Source organism: Silene latifolia, chromosome 6 (assembly GCF_048544455.1).
Source record: "Silene latifolia isolate original U9 population chromosome 6, ASM4854445v1, whole genome shotgun sequence".
Lineage (NCBI taxonomy): Eukaryota > Viridiplantae > Streptophyta > Magnoliopsida > Caryophyllales > Caryophyllaceae > Silene > Silene latifolia.
The window spans coordinates 74,922,160-74,931,747 of NC_133531.1; the positions used below are offsets into that span (position 1 = coordinate 74,922,160).

The 9,588-nt window shown below is 40.5% G+C and overlaps 1 protein-coding gene across 1 annotated transcript; it reads left to right on the forward strand.

Moving 5' to 3' along the window:
- Nucleotides 1-4,806: 4,806 nt before the first annotated feature.
- Nucleotides 4,807-8,399, forward strand: LOC141588232 (uncharacterized). Its single transcript, XM_074409686.1, has 5 exons — nucleotides 4,807-5,195; nucleotides 5,287-6,004; nucleotides 6,103-6,757; nucleotides 6,941-7,012; nucleotides 7,246-8,399. The coding sequence occupies exons 1-5, from the start codon at nucleotides 4,807-4,809 to the stop codon at nucleotides 8,397-8,399; spliced, it is 2,988 nt and encodes a 995-aa protein (XP_074265787.1).
- Nucleotides 8,400-9,588: the final 1,189 nt, after the last annotated feature.

Genomic DNA, 9,588 nt, shown 5'->3' on the forward strand with positions numbered 1-9,588 from the left:
GTAAGGCTTGTGTCTTCGATCGGTAGGTCGAAAACACGTGTCGGTTTGTGACTTGAGTAGACGAGTCTCGAATTTTACGGGAGAAATGAGGGGTCGAACACTCGCGTAACTCTTAAATAGTGGCATTTGAGGGGTATTTATAGGAAAATGGGTGGTTGTGTGCGTTTTGAGCGACGTGGCCGCATGGGCTGCTCGAAGAGGCGCGAGCCATTTCGCGGGTCTTCGAGGTGTCTTGTCACTATCACGCAAGTGTAATCATGATTTGTTCTATCCTAGGTTTTGGATGAACTTGATTTGTACTTGACCATTAAGGATTCCGGGAATTCTTAACATGGAAGTCTTTAAAAAGTTTGTGTTTTGTGTTTGACTCGGTTTGACGCGTTGTTGGAGTCGGGATTTGAATTTTTGAGTCGGTTTTTGGTCAGGTGTCGGTTTTGACTCTAATTAGTGTCATTGTGACCCCGTCGTCATGCATTAAACACTCCAGGTACTTTTGGAAATTTTTGAAATGTTTTATTTTCGAAATCGTTTTAAGATTTCCGACGTATAGTTGTACAAAACTGTCGATCAAACGCTGCGATTCCTAAGCATGTTGTAGTACGATAATCATCGAGTGTTGACCAAGAATGTGGTGGAAATTCGAAGCTTCCTAGGCCTAGCCGGGTATTATCGCCGATTTGTGAAAGACTTCTCCAAGATTGCTAGACCTTTGACATCACTGATGAGAAAAGAGAACCGTTTCAAATGGGACGGAAGTTGTGAGACGGCCTTCTTGACCCTAAAGGAGAACCTAACCACGGCCCCGGTACTAGCCTTGCCGGAAGGGAGTGAAAAGTTTGAAGTATACACCGACGCTTCAAAGATTGGTCTAGGATGTGTGCTTATTCAAAATGGTAGAGTCATTGCCTATGCCTCGCGACAATTGAAGACCTACGACGATAAATACCCAACCCATGACCTAGAATTGGGAGCCGTTGTTTTTGCCTTGAAAATTTGGAGGCACTACTTGTATGGAGCAACCTTTAAGGTGTTTTCCGACCACAAAAGCTTGAAGTATATCTACACCCAAAAGGAGTTGAACATGAGGCAAAGGAGGTGGATCAAGTTCATTAGGGACTATGATAGGAGATAGTCTATCATAAAGGTAAAGCTAATGTGGTGGCCGATGCCTTGAGTAGAAAATATGTGCACTCCTTGTGTACCGCCTTGTCCATGCTAAGTTTTAAGGAAGAAGTGAGTAAGATGGGTATCCATGTGATACGAAAGGGGGAAACAATGGGAGATTTGACCTTGGAGCCCGAGTTATATGCTGAAATACGGGGAAGGCAGACAAGTGATATAAAAATTCTGGAATGGAAGGGAGTACTAGAAAGGGGAGAACCCTCGAGATTTGAGTTACATGACGATGGAAGTCTTAGATTCAAAGGGAGATTGTGTATACCGAATGACGATGAAATTAAGAAGAAGATTATGAATGAATCCCACAACACACCTTATTCGGTGCATCCAGGTGGCGATAAGTTGTACAAGGACCTCAAAAAGACCTTTTGGTGGTCAAACATGAAGAAGGAAGTGGCGATGTTCGTGGCAAGGTGTTTGACTTGCCGGAATGGAAGTGGGAGTCGATATCTATGGACTTCATTGTTGGACTACCAAGAACCCAAAAAGGGAACAACATGATTTGGGTCATTGTGGAGAGATTGACCAAATCGGCTCATTTCATCGCAATGAAGGACACTTGGAGTAAGGTAGAGTTGGCTAATGCTTATTGCAAATATGTGGTCAAGCTTCATGGGTTTCCAAAGGATAATGTATCGGACTGAGACTCACGGTTTATTTCAAGATTTTGCCAAGAACTTCAAAGCTCCTTGGACACCCAATTGAAAATAAATACGGCTTTTCACCCAGCAACGGATGGACAAATGGAGAAGACCATCCAGACATTGGAAGATATGTTGAGAGCTTGTGTCTTAGAATTTGGAGGCTCTTGGGAAGAAAGACTACACTTGATTGAGTTCTCCTACAACAATAGCTACCATACTAGCATTGGCATGGTACCATTTGAAGCCTTATATGGGAGAAAATGCCGAAGCCCGATATGTTGGGATGATAGCACTGAAGCCGTGCTATTGGGGCCTCAAATGATTCAAGACATGATTGATCAAGTCCATGTAATCCAAGAGAAAATGAGAGCAACACAAGATAGACAAAAGAGTTATGCCGGCTTGAGGAGAAGTGACATTGAATTTTGGTAAGAGACAAGGTACTACTCAAAGTTTCACCCATGAGAGGAGTCATGAGATTTGGAAAGAGAGGCAAGTTTAGCCAAAAGTTCATTAGCCCCTACGAAATATTGGATAGAGTCGGGGAAGTGGCCTACCGTTTAGCACTACCTCCGGCCTTAGACCGTGTTCACAATGTCTTTCATGTGTCTCAATTGTGTAAATACACCCCTCTCATGTGCTCAAGGCGGAGATGATCAAACTTGATGATGCCCTAACATATGTAGAAATACCCAAGGAAATCCTAGACCGAAAGGTTAGGAAAACAAGACATGGAGAGACTATCTTGGTGAAAGTGTTATGGTCCAACCATCTTGTTGACGAGGCCACTTGGGAGGCTAAGGAAAATATGAAAGAACGATACCCTCACCTTTTCGACCAGGTATGAGTCGGTTACGAGGTCGTAACCATGTTTCTAGAAGGGTAGGGCGTATTACGCAAGTACAAGTAGCATGAGTTTCTTATTTCTTTTACTTAGTTTAATAGTTTTGTGGATCATAGCGCGTTAGTTTCACGATGCCCGACCCACCGATTTCCACCTTGAGAATTCATGGGATATAGAATTTTGACTTTTAGAGTGTCGGGTGTGAACTTCGGGGACGAAGGTCTTATTAAGGGAGGAAGATTGAAATACTCCGCATTTATATAGACTAAGCCCTGACCGAGTTGACGATTCACTCGGGCGAGTGGAACCCCACTCGACCGAGTGGAGGACCGCGAACCACTGGGCACTAATCTGGAAGTCTGTAAAGATAGTCACTCGATCGAGTGACCATCCACTTGACCGAATGGAGCTCCCACTCGATCAAGTGGACCGACCACTCGACCGAGTGTCGGTCGAGTGCAGCTTATACGGGAAGTTTATTGGTGAGATGTCGCTTTTTGACCATATCCCTTCAGATTTCCCACACAAAACCCTTCTCAAACACTATTCACACCACTCTCTAAACTTCCCCAATATCTCTCTAAAAACTCCCATCTGCATATCGTCTCAAAACCCTAATTCTCTAGAGAAGATTCTTGCCTCCTTTGTTCTTCCACTTGGTTGTAAGTTGATCTACGCTCCTTCTTCTCTTTAATCTAGTCTTAAAAATCTTATTTAGTTAGTAGATTACTCTATACTTAATTAAGTTGTATGAATTCAAGGGGATACTTAAGGGGTTTAATTAGTCTGATTATTATAATATATTGTAGTATTGATTGTAGTAATTAATTATGTAGGAAGCTTCATTGAGGAGCATTTCTAGTGGTTAGCTTGAAGATTGGGCAAGACAAGCTTAAGGTAGGGTTTTCCCTACTTAGCCATAATTATATGAGTGTTTAATTGTGTATTTATTACCATTAATTACATTTGTTTCATGTTAGTTGCATTGTAACATGTTTTAGATAATTAGGGTTTATTGCATAATAGTACCTCATCATGATTATGGAAGAGTAAGTATGGTGAATGGTCACAATATTGATTATCTTGCATTATAACATGTCCAAAGCAATTAAATGAAAAGAAATGGATTAATGAAGCATTGAGCATGATTTTAGTTGTTGTATTGATATGGTTGTATATATGTCTTGTTTGGATGTATTTGGCTTGTTAGTGATTAGGTTGACAATGGAGGATGTTGGAGGATTCTTGGCTACTATTTTGGAGACGGAAGGCGGTTGGGAAACCGTCTTCCTCTCAAGTTACCCTGGGAGCTTCCCACTCCAAGAGGGATGTGCAAATTTAGTCCTTGGGTTATGGAGGGACTCGTGTGGTGAGACACGTTGTCTGGGGACTCGAGTCGCACTCGGATCCGGTACCACGGACGTGTTCCGAGTACCTTGTGTATGTGTTAGTGATGTCGTGGGCGTGTCTTGGTCACCGGTTGTGGAGATGCATGTTGGAGGGTGACTTCCTATCTTTCATCATACCTTATTAGTTTCATCTTGCATTGTCATATGATTAGGTAAGCTTAGTATTGCATGCATTGAACATTTATATCGTTAAGCTAACAATTGGGTTTTGAATCGTCTGTGGTGAACCATATGGTGATTTCCGCCCATATGGGGAGCAGTGTGACAGGTGTGCATATTGAGTCGCGGGCATTGGGAGCGGTCTTCATCATTGTCACTACTCAGCTTGTCTTAGTTTTTGACATTTGAAGTCCTATTTTCGATTTGGTTGTATAACAATTGGGATGGTATTTGCATCCCCCAACTTGTAATCACTTAACTAAAACTTATCTATTTCTTTATATTGAGTTGAGAACTTCTTTACTTGATTGTTCGCACTACAAACTTAGGAAACCAAGTGTTGTTATGCCTCCATGCGTTGGGAATGCCTAATGGAAAGGATCCAGACTTATGGGGGTGTTACATAAGGCTAATGAATTTTATGTCACTCTAAGAAAAGGAAGGGTATTTTGTGTTGTGAGTAAAGAAATGGAAACAAAATTTCAGAAACCAAGTTTACAAAAATCAGGATTTCAGGAGACTTTCTCTGAATTTCATGATCTAAAATTTGGAGCCGCTGTCAGCTTTAACAATGGTGGTTATAACATTTAGCGATAATCAATTCTCACCTTTAGCTTCATCTAGTACTCAAAACAAATCAAAAAACTCAAAAAAATCTACGAATACAAATAAGGAGACTGTTGTTTCTTCCTCAGCTGTCTCAACTCAGGATAAAAATGAAAAGCAGACAGGCCAGGCTTCAAGTTCTAAGGGTCCTATTTCAGCGGATGCTCGAAAGTCTAAATCTTTGGGGGAGCTGAATGGGATACCGAGTCTTAACTTGAGTGATGTTTTTGAGGCTCCAGGTCCTCTTGGTTGGTCGTTGAGGAAAGGTGGTAAGGATATACCTATCATGGAGCCAATTGCAGAGGAGACAGAACCTGTGGATAGGCTCCAATTTTCGCAGGCTGATATTCCTTGGTGCTAACCCTCCATGGGAGATCATTGAGGATTTTGTGTATCAAGTTTGGCAAGAGTTTAAGATTGATAGAGTCTCTTTTATGGATAATAGTATCTTTTTTGTGAGACTTCAATCTTCTGAATGTAAGGAGGCTTTGTTATCTTCTGGGTATTATATCTTTGATAACAAACCCATTGTTATAAAGCCATGGAATGTTGATGTTGAGTTGGTTAAGGCGAAAGTGGATGTTGTGCTTGTGTGGATTAAGATGGCAGGAATTCCTTTAAAATTCTGGGGGGGTTGTCTTCCAAAAATTGCAGGTCTGGTTGGTAAGTTTGTGAAGAAGGATAAGGCCACTGAAGATCATGTTCGACTGAGTCAGGCTAGAGTTATGGTTGAGTTTCAGGTTGATCAGGCTCTACCTGATAAAGTGAAATTCCTAGATGAAACTGGGGAAGTGGTGGAGGTGAGGGTTGAGTATGAATGGTTGCCTGTTACCTGTAGTTTGTGCAAGGGTATGGGGCATGTGAATGAGAAATGTAGAAAATATACTCAGAAACCCAGAGTCAAGGAAGTTGAGAACAAACCTCAGAAGGTGTGGAGGCCTGTTCAGAAGCCTCAAGTCACTCCTCCTGTGACTGAACCTCAGAACCAGCTGTTTACCCTTGAAGTGTTCCCTCCTCTGGTTCGTACTGTCAAATCTACCCCAGCAAGGATTATAATGAGAATGAATAAGCAAGGTGGGCCTGTTGTTGCTAGGGGTACTGGCAGTGCAGGGCCATTTACATTTATTGAGGCTTTGAACAAACTGGCTACACCAAAGGGGAGTGTAGGTCAGAGTGGTAAGGATCCCCCCCCCCCCTCTGGTTTTAAATGCATAGTATCGGCTTTTGGAATATTAGGGGTTTGAATGATATGAATAAATAGAAGATAGTTAAGTGGTTTATGCAAAATAATGGTGTGGGCTTGTTTGGCTTACATGAAACCAAAATAAAACCTAGTAATTTGTTAAAGAGACCTACAACTTTATGTGATGGGTGGAGTATTTCAACTAATTGTAGTTGGCATAAAGGGGGGAGGATTTGGGTTTTATGGAAACCTGAGTGCTTCTCTATTCAATTTATTGATTATGGTGCTCAATATATTCATATGAGGGTGAATTCTTCTACTGATGGAAAGGAGTTTTTGTTGACTATGATTTATGCTCATAATGATGTTTCTGAGAGGCAAGCTTTATGGAGTTTTCTCAAAAATGTTGCTTGGTCTTGTAGTCTTCCTTGGCTTTGGCTAGGGGATTTCAACACTGTCTTGCCTCCAGTAGAAAGGTTAGGAGGTAACTCTACTGAAGTGGAGATGGAACAGTTTCAGGATTGTGTGTCCGTTTGCTGTATGGAGGATGTCCAAGCTACTGGGGCTTTATTCACCTGGTCTAATAAACAGGACCCTGTGGATAGAGTCTATAGTAGACTTGATAGAGCTATGGGCAACTTAAAGTGGGTTGAAAAATTTGGTGATTATTGGGCTCACTTTCATCCACCTGGTTTATTTGATCATTCTCCTTGTACTCTATCTGATAGGAAGAGTGGGTTGTAGGGTAAGAAGTGTTTCAAATAATTTAATATGTGGGGGCAATCTGAGATGTTTAGAGTGTCAGTGAATGATGTTTGGCAAAGGTAGTTTAGGGGTACCAAGATATTTCAAGTGATTAAAAAATTGAAGGCCCTCAAACCTGTACTTAAAAATCTTAACAAATCTTGCTTTTCAGATATTAAAAATAGCTACAATATTACAGTGGTCTTATTGGAAAATATTCAAAAAGAATTGGTTAATAAGCCTGGTAATACTGGATCGATGCGAACGGGAGCATGATGTGGCACAAGAATTGAAAGAACTCCTTCTTTGAGGATAGTTTTTTTGGTTCAAAAGGCTAAAATCCAGTGGTCTTTGGAGGGAGACATTAACACTGTGTTTTTTCATAACTCTATTAGGAAAAGAATGATACAGAACAAGGTTTTGAGTATTGAAGATCAGAATGGGATTGTCTGTACTGATGGTGAACAAATTCAATAGGCTTTCTTGAGTTACTACATGGAGTTGTTGGGTTTCAGACTTCAACTGTGCCTGTTAATGTTCAGGTAGTTAGAAGAGGGAAGTGTTGTACTGAGAGTCACTGGGAGGCATTGAATAGACCTGTTACTGCATATGAGGTGAAGAAGGCTCTCTTTAGTACTCCTAAGGATAAATCCCCTGGGCCTGATGGATACAACAGTCAATTTTTCAGGGACTCATGGGATCTCACTGGTGGTGATGTTACTGCTGCAATTCTGAATTTTTTTGAGACTAGGAAGTTACTAAACCAGATGAATGCCACTCTAATTACTTTGATCCCTAAGGTGGATAGGCCTGTTAGTGTAAAACATTTCAGGCCTATAACATGCTGTAATGTGATTTACAAGACTATTTCCAAAATTCTTTGTTCTAGAGTAGCTGGGATTTTACCTGACATTATTAACAACAACCAAGGAGCTTTTGTTCAAGGAAGGAGTATTTTGGAAAATATTTTAATTTGCCAAGACTTGGTTAGACTGTATAATAGGAGGAATGTCTCCCCAAGATGTATGTTTATGTTGGATATGCAGAAAGCTTATGATACTATTGAGTGGGGTTTCCTGGATCAAATGTTGAGTGCTCTAAACTTCCCTGAGAAAACTAGGCAACTAATTATGACATGTGTAACTTCCACTAGCTTTTCTCTTAATCTCAATGGAGCTTTGTTTGGGTATTTTAAAGGCAAGAGAGGGTTAAGACAAGGGGATCCCATCTCTCCCTTGCTATTTACCATTTGTATGGAGTACCTGACAAGAGTGTTGGATTATGCTACTTATATATGGACTTTTAGGTTTCATCCTTTGTGTAAGGTTCTGAGGTTGAACCATCTCCTATTTGCAGATGATTTATTGTTGTTTTGCAAAGGGGATACTCAGTCTATTATGATTTTGCTTAGAGCATTCTCAACGTTCTCTGCTACTTCTTGTCTGAAGGTGAATGCTGCTAAGTCTGAAGTTGTTTTTAGGGGTGTGTCTGAGAGTATGAGAGCTGCGATTCTCCAAATTTCTTGTTTTAAGGAAGCGTATCTCCCTTTTAAGTACTTAGGGATCCCTATCCAGGCTGGGAGATTAACTAAGCTGGACTGTAACACCTTGGTTGAGAGAGTTGTGGCCTGAATTAGAAGCATTGGGGCTAGAAAATTGAGCTATGCAGGAAGACTTACTCTAGTCAATTCTGTTTTGAATACCTTACACAACTATTAGGGATCCATTTTCTAGATTCCAAAGGCTGTGGTAAAGAGAATTGAGGCCATCTGCAGGAGTTTTTTTTAAGATGGTGGGTCTTAATATCAGAGGGCCCCCTTGATTGCCTGGGATAGGGTCTGCTGTAGGAAACAAGAAGGAGGTTTGGGTGTCATAAAAGCTGTGAATTGGAACATTGAAAGTGTTGGGAAATTGGTGAATTGGTTGTATACTAATGTGGATAGGTTATGGGTTTAGTGGGTGTGGGGTTATATCCGTATAAGACCCTTTAAATTTAAGGATTATAACGTAAATTTAACATGTGAATATGGTCATAAACGAAATACAATAGAAAACGATAAAGATTACGAATCAACCTCGGGTCCTTTGTTGCGCGGCGTAAAGAACATAAATCAACAGAGATTTCCTCCTAATCGTTGCACCCAAGACCGTCTGAGACTATGCCCTTGTGCTAGAAATGCTCTCTAATTGACTTGCAATATTGAGAGAGCTATTGTGAGGTTATTCGATGTGAGATCTAGAAATTTCAGAGAAGAACACCCTGAAACCCTAATGTTTTTATCAAAAATGAATGATTAGGTCAAAAGGAGAGGGAGCCTCTCCTTTTGTTGCCTCGGTCCGCGGGTCTCATGGAGGAGGGAGTGGGCTTTCCACTTTCTCCTCATTATTAACTCGTGGTCCGATCAATTCCGCTAAAAATGTATATGACGGGTTTTATTATAAACTGTCATCGGTTATCGGTTATTAATACATCGACTAATAACACGGATTAGTCTAAATATTAATACATGTCCGACAAAGACAATATTGTATAATTAATTCAATATACATTAATTGAATATAATCGTTTATATTTAATTTACGAATTAACTGTTTAATTCGCCTTAGCCCATATTATTTAATCCGTATTAAATAATTGTCTCAACATCGCGTTTGACTAATTACTAGTCAATAACTCCGACTAACTGGTTAGTCATAATTGCATCAACATGATTGTATTTTCATCTTCACACATCTCTCAAACGTATCCTATAGGTGTGACTTTTAGAGACCAGTTGATCACCGCCATCTATATGACAATAACGTCAAACTTATCTAGCAA

What these genes read in the sequence shown, in the direction of transcription:
- LOC141588232 (XM_074409686.1), top strand. Translation starts at nt 4,807, where the DNA reads ATGGTGGTTATAACATTTAGCGATAATCAATTCTCACCTTTAGCTTCA. An exon ending in TCGCAGGCTGATATTCCTTG is followed by an intron (nt 5,196 to 5,286) that starts GTGCTAACCCTC and finishes TATGGATAATAG; the next exon opens with TATCTTTTTTGTGAGACTTC. An exon ending in TACTCTATCTGATAGGAAGA is followed by an intron (nt 6,758 to 6,940) that starts GTGGGTTGTAGG and finishes CTTGCTTTTCAG; the next exon opens with ATATTAAAAATAGCTACAAT.